A 17,032-nucleotide genomic window follows, 5' to 3' on the forward strand; every position below is an offset into this window, starting at 1 on the left:
TTATGGCAAGGAGCACAAATGGGTTTGACCTGTCGGCAAAAGATCGCAGCACAGTTAAGGCTACAAAAAGGAGGCAGGCAGGGCCTAATTTATACGGGAAATATTAATTATGACATTATACAAATCTACAATTTTGCAATTTTAAACCATACGAGAGAATTAAACTGCATTAAAAATTACTATGACATGATGTTATGTCGTTAGTTGAATCCCACATAACACGGTATAAACAAGTTACTGATCGCTATGAACCTCTCGATGTGACGTCATTTCGTATTTAAACATGACGTGGTTTGTATGCAGTGAGAGGTAGATCAAGTTATAATTTTGCAATGAAAAATGTATTTTATGATAAAATAAAATATTATTTGCATATATTTAAGACGTTATTAACTTGGATGCAATGTTTTTTTTTATTTTGATTTTACTCATATATTTTTCGTGCATTTCATAATTAACTGATACTGTCGTATATTTGCCTGCAGGTACATTAGAGGGTAATGAAAGGGTATTGATAAATCATTCTAGTGCAAGGGCACAGGATGTAAAACACGGATCCCCAGGAAATTCCAAAGGTGGGATCAGGTGCCTAGGAGGAGTAAGCGTCCCTAAATGACAGGTCACACCCGCCATGAGCCCTATGTATTGACGGAATATTCTGTAGTCACGTTTAGTAAAAAAACAAAAGCTTAATAATTAGTATGATCACGTCAGACAAAAACGTACAGTCCCTGAAACGTTCTACTTTCCCATTTTTCCGTTCGCTCACCGTTCGTTCACCGTTCGTTCAGCGTGCGTTCACCGTTCGTTCACCGTGCGTTCACCGTTCGCTCTCCGTTCACAGTTTTGCGTTCAGCGTTCACCGTGCGCTCGCGTTCACCGTTCGCTCTTCGTTCGTTCACTTTGCGTTCACCTTGCGTTCAGCGTTCACTTATCGTTCAGTCTTTATTGCCATTCGGAACTCCGAACTGAAAGGACTTATCTTTTTTTAAGTAAGGATTTACAGGTTTTAAATTTAATAATTAACATATCGTGTTTAAAGAATCATTATTATCAGAATACGAAAATATTTATTTCTATCACATTTTTTTTTCAAATAATACAGAAATACATGTTAGAACTAATTCTGAGGATTATAAACAGTACTGTGGATATACAGTTAATTAAATATCTTTAGAGCGAATTAAATTGATAGTGTGGATTGAAAAAAAAATTGTTTAAAACGTAATACATTGTAGAATTTTTTTCTACTTTACATATATAAAGTCTTTAATTAGATAGAGAGAAAAATGCCTTTATAACATGATTATCATTAATATAACCAAAGTGATTCTCCAGTAATGATATTTTTCACCGTATCTTTATATGTTTGCCATTCGATATGATTAAGACCCCCCCCCTCCCTTTCCCCTAAATCGGTTACTTAGTTAGTACATGTATGTCCTATATATTTTAATTAACATTTAAAAAGAAGTTAATGTGTTTTGTAGCACAAAAAATTCAGTCTCAAAACAAACATGCATCTAAACAAAGTCATTAAACAATAGTAATTCAAAATATACATGTGGCGGCGGTGATATTTTAAATTGGCAGGGAATATGTTTCAAATTCAAGCGGTTTAATCATTCCAAGTGTTTATTCCCAATGTATTTTATTCATTTATTATTTTTTAGAAGTGTTGGAATCAGATCTAGAAATGATAAGAAAAAATGTTTAACTTAAAACTTCTTGGAAATACTAACACTTTGCCTTCGGTGTGACGAGACGTTCACACCTGCACAGTGTCGAATGATTTGATTGACAGGTCAAGCACGTGGACTTCGTGTCAACTTGAAGCAGGAAAATAAAAACCGAGTATGACTGTAAAACAAATGGATTTGTTGATAAAAATGGTTACTTTCATTGACTGATATATTTGGGAAAAAAAATTTTATTTGATATAGGTACAAACATTTGAGGAAGGGGGGGTAAAACCGAATCTCTCTCTCTCTCATTTGTCTGTTTAATAAAAACTATGACAGCATATTACTTAAATATCAAGTTGTGAAAATTTAATATATAACAAATAATATGAATGCCTCTTTGTATCATCTTGTCCGAGTATAATCACGGCCGGGAAATGTCTACAGATACATGTATAAGTCTGCTCAATAAATCATCATAAAAAATAAAACTGACACATCAGTATATTATTGCATTAAAATTTTAAAATACTGGCGTATTTATGCAATACGTCCACATACCTTTGTAAAAAATTTTTTTTTCCTCATTTTTTTTACACGGAATCGCCTTGGCACGGATATACATGTATAGATATATGGTTGTTACAACCGTTGTGATTCATTCTATAAGTCCGTAGTTTGCTCTTCTAAAATCCACATTATTTATAATGATTTTATATATCGAATAAGAATAAACATATTTATTTTACAACTAGATTACTACAGAGTTCGGTAACAATTTCAATATTTTACAGCGATAAAAATCGTGTTATTAAAAAGTTGAATTTGAACATCGTACATATCTGCAGAAAATATTGTAAGAAACTTAAATTAATAATTTTACTTAATGTGCATGTATCGTCTTTCTTAGGACAGTTTTCATTGATTTGTTTATTTATTTATTATTCATTTATTTTTTAGCACCAGGCATACATACAATAGAATAGTTTCAATGCAAGGAAAAGATCAGAGGTATTCCGAATAAATCGTTCATCTTGCGTTCACCGTTCGTTCACCGTTCACTTTGCGTTCGCGTTTGCGCTCCGTTCGCGTTCTGCGTTCGCTCACCGTTCAGCGTTCACACATCGTTCACCAAGTTGCGTTCAGCGTTCACACATCGTTCACTCACCGTTCGTTCAGCGTTCGCTCACCGTTCAAGTGGGAAAGTAGAACGTTTCAGGGACTGTATAACGATCCATTGATAGGTTATATTTTCTAACAAGGTTATTATAACAACCATAGAATATACGAAATGCTGACTTTAAAGAAGGCTATTGAAATACCTTTAACATCAAATTATATGTCAGTAGGTTGCTCGATTCAAAAATAGATGGTATTCTGAGCATGCTCTTAAGTACCGAATTAGATCTATGGTCGATACAATGACCTAGTCAGCAAATACTGTCTGTCGTTGAGTCAAATACTGACTGACATTTTTGAAACTAATTGTAAGGCCATTATTTACACATTGAATTGACTACGACAATTCATGACAATGAGCACACGGCGGGTATGACTGGTCGACAGGGGATGCTTACTCCCCCATGGCACCTGATTCCACCTCTTATGTTTTTATTGGTCCATGTTTGCTTTGCTCTTGATTTGTATTGATTAAATGGACTTTTGAGCATGGTTTATGTTCGTTATCTTTATATTTAATTGGGATACGTAAACACGATATGCAGGTGATCTATATATTATCTTCCTTGGTTTGCGGTTGGACATGATTTTTTTATCCAGCGAGTTGTGTTTTTTTTATCCCTCAGCCTTGGTTAGGGGATTAAAACACACATGAGTTGGATAAAATCGTAAAATCGTGTCTAACTAAAAACTATGGGACAGCTTTTTTATCTCATGTTTACACATAGCTATTTCATGTTTTACACTTATAAATGTAAATCCACAATATTTGACTTGATCAAATTCACGCAAAAACCATTGTAACGTCGAAACCGTGGATATGGAAATGATATCATATGAGGTACAAAGGAGTGATAAATGTAAAAAAAAAAAACTATATATTATTAATAATCTTCATTAACAGTTACTTTTGTGAATACTAGTAGTTATTTATATAGGAAGTATTTAATTGATTAATCAAAACTGCTAATTAGGAAATCCTTTGACTGTATATATCTATATACACACACTGTGTTGTCCCACCACGACCCGACCCAAAGAAGGTGAGTTTTATCATCATAGCATAGCCCTCCGGGTCTGTTTATCCCATTTTGTTCTGTTAGTAGCAGTGACAGAAAGCAACCATCTTTGTCAATCATTTGTACGGTTTTCGAGTGTCCATCACACACTAGAATGTTTGACAGCGCATCTGTACAGATTCCATTCGGTACAAAGAATCCTGAATTTGATGGTGACCCTCTGTAGGAGAAGCGATATTCTCCTTCACAGTCTGTCACAACTACTGTACGACGGAACATGTCAGATACAATAACATCTCCATTCCTGTTTTCCGTGATGTATATAGGATCGCTATACAGGTTCTCACCCTTGTTGTTGTGCTGGATAATTTGGAGTTGTTGTCCTTTGCTGCTGTATCGGGTTATATTAGCCTCTGTATATCTCTGTTCGCTTTTGTCGTACCAAATCGCTCCTACAAGAAAATCTCCATTTGAAGGGGAGCAGAAAACACAACGTGGAGTCCATGACTCTTTTTGTTCTCTCAATGAAGTCATTGCTTTGTTCTTTGCAGACAGTTGGATAAGGTTTGAATTTCTATCTATATACATTAAATCACCGTGTCTTGTCACTGTGTGTATGCCATACGGACTGGATATATCTGTCAGTAGAGAAAGAGATTCTCCTGTTGTATTGGTCAAGATAAGATTGTTATTATCATTGACCCAGGCTCGGTCTGGCATGACACAGGAAATATGACTTACACCACCTCTCACATCGGTCACAGTAAACGATTTCTGTAACACGGCGGTAGACATCATTTTAAGCAGATCCTCATTTCCTACTTTTCTTCCTGTCTCTTTGATTTGAAGTTTTCCAAACAACGCTGCAACGTCCTCCATATTTATTTCCTCGGTAAGAGATAGCGCCAATGTACCAGGAATGACCTTTATCTTTGGAACAGTGATTTTCTTTAAGAGAAAGAGGAATTGAACTGGTCTGTTTTCTAACAGTTCATATCTTTGTATATGTTTATGTATGTATGTAACATTTCTTCGTTGTTGTAACTGCGACTCAAAATAAAGATTTGAGCCACTTATTTCCTTAAGAACTGTACATATATCTATTTGTTCTTTCATTCTCTGGACTTTGAAATTCATCTCCAACTTAAGGTTGTCGATTTTTGTGTTTAAACTTTTTAAATCAGATTTAATTTGTGCTAGGAGAGCACTATTGTATGGGAGAATCTCACTTCTGATGCGAATAATTCTCTCTCTGTGCTGTTGTATACAAGTCCTGAAGGTTTTTACCAAATCTATTTTTTCATGATTCCGGTGATCATTACATTTGGTACAGACCGGGCGTTGACAGGACTTGCACCAGTATCCATAATACCTGTCTGGGTGCCTCTTACATGACTCTGGTATCAAAGAGTCCCTATATTTCAAACTGCCAATCACTACATCGTGGTGTTTAGTGTCAAGGTGAATGACATGTTTTTCCTTACAACGGACACAGATATCTGTATCACATGTTAGACAATGAAATTTCGAGTCTTCCAAGCACCGAGAACACCGTATTACTTTTAATTGCGTAGTACAGCATGATCCCATACTGTTGTAATATTCCCTCTATGATCTTCCCTGTTAATTGTCCGGTTTTTTGTTGGCCTTTTCATGCTGGGTCAATCTTAAAAAAAAAGTTTATGGTATACTTTTGAAAAGTAAATTTTAAATTTTAAATCTCTTAAAAAGTTTCTTTGGAAGTAGATGTATTCAGTAAGTGTGATAATGAATAATTGAATTCAAAATATGTATGTATCGATAGATATTTGCATGATGCGAGTTTTCAAGCACAATAGCTTGGAAGGGCATTTTCAACCCCATTGATTGCTTATATTCTCGGGAAAACAATTTATTACATCATTTCAGAAAGTATTCATCAATCAAGTGTCTATATCATTATGCCCCGCCATAGAAATAACCGGGGCATATAGTGTTTGTTTTGACCGTCCTTTGGTCCTCCTCTGTGTCCATCCGTCACACTTGACCTTTGGTTCAGTTTCTCACAAACTGTTCAATATGTACTTATGGAAAGTATACTGATACATATTAGTGAGAGCTTTCCAAACGTGGCATAATTTGATTGACATTGACCTTTCCTGGGAACTTTACCTTGCTATTTCATAATTTACGTTAAGCTCAGATTCAAAGTAACTATTCGAGATATTTTATCAAAATTTCCTATACTGGTGCTATTACGGAGAACTTTTCTAGTGTGTCATTATTTTCTGACTTTGGCATTTCTTGTGATCTTAACTTTACTATTTATTTTCTTATTAGCTCAGGTTTAAAATACATATTAAAGATATTTTCATCAAAACTCATGCACAGATACATATTGGTAGGAACTTTTTTACGGTTTCATTCTTCTCTGACCCTGACATAGAATTTGTGTATAGTTCTGCTTAAAGTATTCAAGATATTTTTATCAAACTCTAATATTGATGGAAACTAATTATTTCCTGATTGTAACTAAGTATACTTCTCTAACCCTAATTTTGCATTTAACTGTGTTTCAAAGAAACCGTCATGATATTTTCATTAAGCTACATACAAAGATACAAATAATGATGAGAGCTATCGAGTCAATAAATGTACACAAGCATATGTTTATTTCAAAAAGTTTCTAGTGCTTGACCGTTTTAAAGAAAGCAAAAACATTAATTGTAAAAGGTTATTGCTTTCATTCTAAATTCTTCAGAATATTATATAACTAGAAGCTAATTTTAACTTAATGTCCCTTTGCTGAACACTGAGAAGATTTCATACGTACTCGATTTATAACTGGAAACTCGTAAAAAATTATGTCCAAAAAGCGATAAATCACCATGCAATCCCATTTTAAGACAATTTTTGTACGTACTTAAAGTTTGTTCTTTGAGGAATATTTCCCTTCCACTGAATTCATTTTTAAAACAATAACAAACACCACATTGGAGGAATGCAATGTTACCTTCATCTGTTCACACTTGACTCATCAGGCATTTATAGAACGTTCCTCATTCCAATCCACACGTTCACAAACCAAACAAGGGCACGTAATTGGTTACACCTCTATGAAAAACACATCATTGTACCTTCCTTAAACTAGGTCATTGGACTTTTGCGAAAAGCGCTGACTTTTACAGTTGACAGCTTGCTTTTTACTTTTACATTAGGACAATATATGGGAGCTCTTTTGTGATATCAACATTTAAATTAACGGTTGATAAAAACCATTGCAAAGCTCATATATTACGTTGTCTAGGAAGGGATCCGCAACAACCCAAACCTCACAAACCCATCCTCCTTTTAACTTGCTCCTACAAAGTTTTCTATATGGGAATGTTATTTTTCTTATTTGATTTTTACAGAAAATGAAATTGAAAGGAGATACTATATCCCTCAGGAATAAGGCATTTTAAGTTTATATGTTTTTTCTCCCTTACATCATATTTTGTGTTAATTGTATACCACTCAATCACGTGAGCGCCTATAAAACCATAATCAATAATTATGTTTCTTTGTTGCAAATGTTATGTTGTTTCATATAATTTATCACTCTTCATGTATATTCATAAATTTAAAAAACGTTTTTGTAGTTTTCAAAGTATTTAAATTTCTGTTTCCTATCTTTTTGTCCGTGATGATTTACAAATAATGCAATGCGTTTAATTTCCCGACATTTAACCTCTAGGTAAAATGATCACGATAATTGTTTTTATGAAAGCTAATTGAACACATCCCATCCTTATGCATACTTTTTTGTCTTCAAAATAGCACAGATTTAAATATGCGTCGTATGGACGACAGCTTATATTTACTTATTATTTCGATAAAAAATGCGTTAAAGCACCTAAAATTCAATCACAAATATGACATTTTCGCCAGTTGAGAAATGATCATTTTTACTTGATCCAAATAGTCAACTGAAAAAGGATAGAAAAATTGTTGCAAATGCTCCGTCCTTTTGATAAATGTATAATAAACAATATTATCTGAATTATTTTTTAAAAATGTGTGGTTTGGAGGTTTTGACGGTAATACACATAAGTCCATTTGAACATGTGAATATTTTATGGTCGGCGATTATGCAAAATTCCACGGAATAAAATCGAATAATTAGCATTACATATCCCGAAACTTTGACAGATATACCTTAAATGACCTTTCAGCCATCAGCTTATCGGTAAAAAATAAACACAAAAGAACATTTAAATTTTATTTACGCCCTGTGAAATTTAATTACATGCATGTACACGGATTACTCTGAGTTGAATTTAAATTTTTAAAAAAAAATCATTACGTTTTGTGTGTTTTGTTTCATGTAAAAGTAAGCTCTTATGTCAATTTTAAAAATTTCCTATTTTTTCCTTACATAAGGGAAGGGAAAAACCATTTGAAACTGAAATTTTTCGAGTCAGATTATTTATACTCATGCCCTCGCAGGACAGATTATCTATTTTCAAAACGACCTGGGACATATTATTTATTTTCTATACTGTAAAAATGTTGACAAGCAATAATGGAATATGAGGGCTTTTTTATTCTGTTTCGAGGAGTTGGGTGTGGTTGGCACCACCATTCAATGTCAGATTACTTGTTTCTTCTCATTAGATTAAAGATTATTCATTTTCAACATTTTCAAAGACATATTTTTACTAAAATATGCAAGCCTACCTCCACCTCGAATTGTTGTCACCTTCAGCGATTAACACTTGGTATAAAATATAGCAGTTACTGTCTTGTTTTGATCGTTTACGATGACCACATTTTCCAACAGAATATTTTCATAAGCCCCGCCAGTTATTACTTAAATTTTAAATAACTTATACGTTTTTACGCTTTCTTTAATTGGTTTTCAATGTGTGGCCATCGACTATAAAAGTTATACTGGATCTGACAAATCTTTTTAAGATGAATTATGCAAATAAAATTGTTGAAAATTGTCAATTCCGTGCCTCCGTACATAACGCAGATAAGCCGTTCGACTGTGAAAATCAACGACTCTCGCTAAAGTCTAGTACACCTTACTGCAGACACGTTAACTCACAAAATTTTTGGATACTAAACTGAGAAAAAAATACAAACATACGAAAAGTTTGAAAAGCGAAGAAATACACATGACAACTAAGAATCTGAGCAAACAAAAAGGATCTTCCTTAATATATTTTGCAAAAATTATGTTACTTATATGGACAATTAAAATAACCTGTAAAAAACGATTTTGTAGCAAAATGTTGATAACTAAATATTTCTTTAATTAATACAATCTAAAAAAAATCCTCTAGAAATTATTCAATTGAAAATATCCAGTATTTTTGCAATGAGTTATAAAACATGCTAGCTATGAAAACTTCATATTTCAAATAATTTCTTTTAAAAATATTTCATTGAACTACTTATATAAATTTCAAAGAAGGTGAAGAATTCCTAAGGATCACAAACAAAACAAAAACCCATTATAACAACAAAGAAATATAACCAAACATTAGAGAAAGTAGAAAAAAATCCAATCATAAATTGCACGTTATAGTATGAATATTGATCTTAATGAAAATAATTCAATTACTATAAAGAGGTGAAGATAATTAACGAAAAGTGATTAAATTCATACATCCAGTTGCGCATGCGTGAGATAAGTAAACAACACTTTTATTCCATGAAAGAAAAACTTGAGGTTTTTTTTAAAGTAAAATGTAGTAAGGACAATCAAGCTACACAAAAAAAGGTATCTAAAGTGTTTATAATGTGTTCTAGAAACATCTAATGTCTTAATATTTTGTGTTACGAAAACAGTTTTTGTGGACAATAGAGGGAACAGGAGTGAACAATAGAAGGCCCGAACACGTTCTCAATCTGTCCTATAAATAGAACAAGTAGAGCAAGGTTGTGTACTATTGTCGCATGATTGAACAAAGAAAAGTATGGCGTCGAACACATCAGATATTATCAGTGAAAGTAGAACTGTTTTATATGGGGATATAACAGAGCTTCAAGAACAAAATAAAGTTGAAGAAATCACGTTAGAAAAATTATACAATCTGATGAAGTCAATGGGCAACACAATGAATGTCAGGTTTAATCAGATAAACACGAATATTGAACAAAAAATTCTAAAAATAGAAACAAACTGCAAAACGTTGATGAAATCTGTGAGAAGTTTTCGAACTTGTCAGTAAAGGTACAAAATATAGAAGGGGAAATTCATGACATTAACAAAACTTCTGGCGACTTCCAACTAAACCTTCAAGGACTACGTGACATTTTTGATGGGGTAAAAGAAGATGTATCAAATCTAATAAACAATTGCTTGAAATGAAATCTCGAATGGAAGAAATGGAAAGCAGCTTTAGTAGATATAGATATGAGAAAGATAAAGAAGTGCAAGAAATTACAGAAAAGAACGAACTACTTTCAGAGCAGGTCATTGATCTCAGGTGCAGGTCGATGAAATACAACCTTATTTTCACAGGCATAATAGAGATCGCAGGAGAGGACACAGAGGAAGTATTAAGAGACTTCTTCTTCCACAAGCTAGGAATCAATGACTTTATAGAGATTGCAAATGTACATAGGTTTGGAAAAAAACACAGAAATAACCAAGGCCTATAGTGGCAAAATTCATATATCAACGTGAATTAGAGTACGTTATTAAGTCAGCATACAAACTGAAAGGAAAGCCATTTCAAATTAACAGACAATATCCGGGAGAAATCGAGCAGGCCAGAAAAGCCCTGTATCCTGTGATGAAAGAACTGCGTGACAGTGGTGAACATGTGAAATTGGTCAGAGACATATTGTATGTCAATGGGCAGCCATATGATCCAGTCGTAACATCGACGGAATTCGATCCAGGAAATGTGGGAGCAGCCACTATGGCAGTTCGAACTCCAGGAGCCCAAGGACAAAAAAGGAGGCGTGTAGCATCCACCCCGGAATGGACATAGGGGTGTGCAGGGGAACATGTAGATATTAGAAACTTTGAGTCAGGTGGTAAACTAAAGATTTTATCCTTGAACTGTTGTGGCATTAGACAAAAATTGAATTATCCCGATTTCCAAAATTTAGTGCGAAAATATGACATTCTATGTTTTCAAGAAACTAAAACTGATGATTTAGATACCCTTCAATTAGATGGTTTTGACTTTTATTTAAAGAATAGAACTAAACATGGTAAAAAGTGCTCTGGAGGAATAGTATTAGCATATAAGAAAGAATTTAGTAAAAACATATTTATTCACAAAAGTAATAGCGAGTTTGTTCTTTGGTTTGAACTTTCAAATACTGATAAAAATATTTTAATTGGAAATGTTTATATTCCCCCAGAAAACTCAAAATATAGTAATAAGGATGCTTTTAGTTTTTTAGAAATTGAATTACAAAATATGTTGAAAAATGACAAATATGTTATTCTAGCAGGTGATTTCAATGCCAGGACCGGAACAGGATCTGAAATTCACCCGGTTTTATTTGAAACTGTAGACAAATTCAATGATATTTTTGAAGAATCACAATGTAAATTTAATTTAACAGCAGAAAATGTACAGCGTAATAATGTTGACAAAATACAAAATTCTTACGGTAGAATATTGTTAGAATTCTGCAAAGTAAACAATTTATTAATTGTAAATGGTCGTATGGGGGATAATATATCCGGTAAAGCAACTTGTAAAAGTACAAGTACTGTGGATTATTTTATATGTAATTATGACTTTTGGAAGTATATAGAAAACATGCAAGTTTTAGAGCATAGTTCACTATACTCCGACGTACACAACCCCATTGTTTTAAGTTTGAATAAACAAAAATCAATAGATGAAACAATAAAAAATATTCCTACATTTCATCAAGAAATAATAAAACCATGGGATCCGGAGAAAGAATATACTTTTGTTCAAGCTATCAACAAAATCGCGTAAAAGAAATGATTTCAGACATAGATCAAATGATGAATTCTGGTGAAAACCCAGAGAAAATTGTTAATAATGTTGTGAATGAATTAAATGAAAATTACATTAATGCAGCTAAACAATCATTAGAAGTAATTAAAGTAAACAGAAATAAAAGTACAAAAAACAACCATAGAAATAACAAGCCATGGTTTTCTACAGCCTGTCACGAAGCAAGAAAAAAATATCGAAATAGCAAAGTTTATAATTTCAGAAAACATTCACAAAATGCTAAAGAAAATTATAAAAACAAAGAAAAGGCTTATAAAAAGGTGTTACAAAGAGAAATAAATAGATATACAGAAGAGATGAGCAAAAAGTTACAAAACATGAGACTCAAAACTCCGAGAGAATATTGGAAAATATTGAATAAAAATAATAAACAAAACAATGCAGGTCAAATTTATATCGAAAAATTATTCAACTATTTCAAAGAATTAAATAAGGAACCTGAAATACCAGAGAATATAGAAAAAATACTAAAAAAAACCGAAATAAATACATTAGAAATAGAAGAATCAAATCATAATCTAAATAAATACATTTCACAAGACGAAATACTCAAGGCTGTAAAAAAATTTAAAAAAACAACAACAAGGCATCCGGTGAGGACAATATAAGAAATGAATATATAAAATCATCAATACAGGTTATGCTCCCACTTTACGAAAAATTATTTAATATTGTCTTTTCAACAGGTAAATTACCTGAATGTTGGCTTGAAGGAAATATCCTTCCTATATATAAAAACAAGGGAGAGAAAAACAATCCACAGAATTATAGACCTAAAACAATTTTAAGCTGTATTGGAAAACTTTTTACATCCATATTAAATGACAGATTAAATGATTTTTCAGATGAATACGAAATACTGCACGAAAATCAAACAGGTTTCCGAAAACAATACTCAACTACCGATCATTTATTTTCAATACATATTTTATCAGAGTTATTGAAATTAAAAAAGAAAAAGCTTTTTTGTGCTTTTATAGACTTTGAAAAAGCATTTGATAACGTATGGCGAAAAGCTCTATGGTATAAGCTATGTGCAAACAACATTAATGGAAATATGTACAATGTTATTACGAATATGTATAATCAAATCAAGTCGAGAATAGTCTATGATAACAAGGTTACTAATTTTTTTCACTGTGAAAATGGTGTAAGGCAAGGAGAAAATTTGTCATCTTTTTTATTTTCAATTTATTTAAATGACTTACAGAATTTTTTCCAGCAAAATATGACAATTGGTTTACCTTCAATATCTGTTATGTTTGAACAACATTTGAATGTATATTTGAAATTGTTTGCACTATTATATGCCGATGACACTGTATTGATAGCTGAATCTGCTGAACACTTATAAGCAAAAATTAATTGTTTTGAAAAATATTGCAGAAAATGGAATTTGAAGATAAACATTAACAAAACAAAGGTTTTGATAATAAGTAAGGGGGGGGGAAGAAAAACCTGAATTTAAATACGACGAACAGCTTATTGAAGTTGTAAAATGAAATTAATTATTTGGGTATTTTATTTAGCGCATCGGGTTCATTCAAAGAAGCAAAACAGAAACAGGTTGATAAAGCAAATAAAGCAATATTTGAAATTCTTAAGAAATGTCGCTTACATAATCTATCAATACGGTGTCAGTTAGATCTGTTTGATAAAATTGTTCAGCCTATATTGCTGTACGGATGTGAAATATGGGGATTTTCGAACAATGCAATTATAGACAGAGTACATCTAAAATTTTGTAAACTACTTCTTAACCTTAAACAAACTACTCCGGACTGTATGGTGTATGGTGAACTCGGTCGACATCCAATGTCCATTGAAATACAGACGCGTATTATTTCATATTGGTGCAAACTTAAACTCGGAAAGGAAACAAAAATATCAAGCCTACTGTTCAAATTAAGTGATATCGTAAATCAAAAGACGAAGATTGCTTGGCTATATAATGTCTTGAATATTTTAAACAACTGTGGACTTTCAAATATTTGGCAAAGTCAGACCTTTAATCCAAATTGGTTGAGATCGAAAGTAAAACTTACTTTATTTGATCAATTTAAACAAAAATGGAATTCGGATGTTCAAAACATATCAAAGACTCTAAATTACAGAATATACAAAGACGAACTAAAATTTGAAAAATACTTGGATATTCTATCCCGAAAAGATGCCATTAATTTCTGCAAATTCCGTACTTGTAATAATTATTTACCGATTGAAAGTGGACACTGGCTAAATGAACCAAGAGAAACGAGGCTGTATAAAAAATGTAATTTAAATGAAATAGGCGATGAATTCCATTACATATTAAACTGTACGTCAGTGATGCACGAAAGAAATAAATGCTTATCGCAAAAACAATTACGGTTTAAAAATACAATTACATTCAGGGAAATAATGATTTCAGAAAAACAATCCTTTTTAAGAAAACTGTGTACATTTATTAGAAAAATTACTAAAACGTGCTCCCCGAATTAGTAAAGATCTATAATTGTACTATCTATAATTGTCTATCCTCATACTCACGCATGCTAAAATTTGTTTTTATTCGTCATCATTGTTTACATTTATATCTCTGTATACAATTGTAAAATTGTGAAGAGATTAATAAAATTCAGTTCAGTTTAGTAAAGAATACAAACGTGAACGTGACAAAAACATGGACTCTTGGAAAAATCAGAGATGGGATCAGGAGCCTATGAGGAGTAAGCAGCCCCTGAAGTAGCTTTAAAATACTGTCTTTTTCTTATAAGCTATGAAATATTTCTTACATACTTCGATCGCACTTGAATAATGTATAAAACATCACTTTGTTTCAAAATTTTTGCGCACTTTAATGGTTTCTCTATTTTTACAAGATATACGATAATTCAATGAAGAGTCACTAGAAAAAACCATCATTGAATGGTTGACATAAAAAAGGATTGGTATAGCAATTGCAACACAACACCCAAATTGTTGTTAGCCTGAAATAATTCATGAAGAGGTCATCACAAACTACTTTATGAAACAAAATAGTTTTCTTCATATAAACTGACTAATACAGACACAGTTGAGCGAGCACAGCTACAAAATTGATAAAAGGTCATAGGGGTGTACATATATATTAACTTTAGAATTCTGAAATGGCTTAAATTACGACTGACACTGTGAAAGATAGCAAACAGACTGACAGATGTGAAAGAATAATACTTCCTTTGAAAAAAATAAACGCAGGTATTTGAGGAAAGTTTCTAATATAAGAATTACTCACATTGAAGGAATAACATATTTATATTTATTAAACACTAGTAATATCTTACACATTCAACTTTCTTTCTCCTTTTTCTTTTATTTTTAAAGAAGTGTGCACCTTAAAGTATTGAAATATATTTTTAATTGTTACTATATACTATAAAGAAATGAGGGTGACTCATGCTTTATTTCTTAATGAAAGCCATTTTAACTGCCTTTTAACTTAGAAAAAGTATGAAATTTAGCTTTAAACTAGTGCTGTTTCAAAAAAAAAATATTATAAACATGATAATAAGTTTTATGTAATAAATACTCAAGAACAATAGTATAGTTTTGGTCAGAAAAAAATCACCTTTGAAATCTAAAAATATGAGTCATGACCTTTTTGCACTTAAAATAAGAATATTTAACACAGACAAACTATATATATCTAAACTTCAGTAAAGGATTAATGCCATTTTAAAAATTTCTGCATGAATATAATTGGCTGCTACATATTCTATTTTGTATATCTAGAACTAAAACATGGGGTCACATTTCATTTTCTCAAGTTATGGAAGTTAACGTTATAAATAAATTTTACTGAAAAAAATTGAATGCATTTTTCAAGAGTTTTTGTGAATATAAAAGTTGTGTATTTTGATAAAACGTCGACTGATTTATTCACTTGAGTTAAGTCTATACCGTTTGTCTGATGTTTAAAACAGAAGTTGTGCATAACGATAACTTAATTTTAGGAGACGTTTAAAAGCAATTAAAAAATTAAAATAAGCAGGTTTTACCGATCAGGTTTCATGGTCAATGCGGACAATAAAAACAATAGCACAAATAAACAAAATAAAATGATGAAGCCAAACTCCCAAAGTAAAAATAGTTCTATGTTTCCCCTAATGTAACCTACCCAATTGAAACATGCCGATTGATTTTTTTAATGCCAAGTGTATTTAGACATTTTTGTACAGACTTTGTGATACAAAAATCAATCTTATTTCTTTTCATTTGATTAGAGTTTTGATCTAATAAATAATGTAATAATCAGTTCACCTATACTTTTATGTTACATATATGCAACTATAGGAGTGGTTGTGAATAATCTTTTAAAACATACTTCATACTGCGTTGGGTACAGCATTTTTATAATTTTTTTGTTTGCTTTTTAGAAGGTCCTTTTTTTTTCTTGGATATAGTTTCTTGCGTAATAGTCTCCATTTAGTATTCTTTTTATCCTCTAATTCCAAATGAGTTTTGAAATCGTTACAAATATTGGTTAGTTCAGCTTGATAGCTAGTATTTTTATATGATTAGTATACGCTAATTAGGTACTGAGAAGATTATTTGTTAGTTTGCTTAAAGTCCCTTCGAGAAAGTCACTTATGTTGGAATGCAATCAACTGCCAGTTGAAGGCAGCAAATTTAGACCTGTATATGGTGTCTGTGGCCATTGAGTGGTGAGTGACCTTTTTCATGCCAGCATCTTCTGCAATAAAGAATCTCGGTTTTTACAGTGTCGTCCGAAGGGCTGGCCTGCAAATCTAGAAGGGGGGTTCGAATATTCCATTTGTACAATATTTTGTTTTAAAATTGTTCATCTTTTTTAATTTAGTTATTAATAAATGGGTGTTAGGAGGATGACCAAGAAGATCATTTAAAAGTAGGGATGTCAAAATATTTATTTTCCTTAGTCGATTTATTAGATTGCATTATTCGAAAGATAGTCGAATATTCGGAACATTTTCTGAAAATAAAATTTTATTTCAAATTTCACTGGTACATGACGTATTTATAACTCAAAAACCCCTTAACTTAAATCTATTTCAAAAGTAACATCAAAATTAATGCAACGTGGATGAAATAAATTTAGAAACCTAATTCTCCAAAATGTATGATTTCCCCGTCTATCAAATTCATAAATCTGTACAGTTTCCATTTTAGT

At 31.9% G+C, this 17,032-nt stretch overlaps 1 protein-coding gene across 1 annotated transcript; it reads right to left on the reverse strand.

Moving 5' to 3' along the window:
- Positions 1–3,814: 3,814 nt before the first annotated feature.
- Positions 3,815–5,470, reverse strand: LOC133196896 (uncharacterized). The gene has a single exon (XM_061332743.1). The coding sequence runs from the start codon at positions 5,468–5,470 to the stop codon at positions 3,815–3,817; it is 1,656 nt and encodes a 551-aa protein (XP_061188727.1).
- Positions 5,471–17,032: the final 11,562 nt, after the last annotated feature.

The sequence above is a fragment of the Saccostrea echinata genome, unplaced genomic scaffold (assembly GCF_033153115.1).
Source record: "Saccostrea echinata isolate AGI-Se365-2 ecotype Australia unplaced genomic scaffold, CSIRO_AGI_Sech_v1 ptg000030l, whole genome shotgun sequence".
Taxonomy (NCBI): Eukaryota; Metazoa; Mollusca; class Bivalvia; order Ostreida; family Ostreidae; genus Saccostrea; species Saccostrea echinata.

Coding starts and splice junctions, on each gene's coding strand:
- LOC133196896 (XM_061332743.1), bottom strand. CDS start 5,470: ATGGGATCATGCTGTACTACGCAATTAAAAGTAATACGGTGTTCTCGG.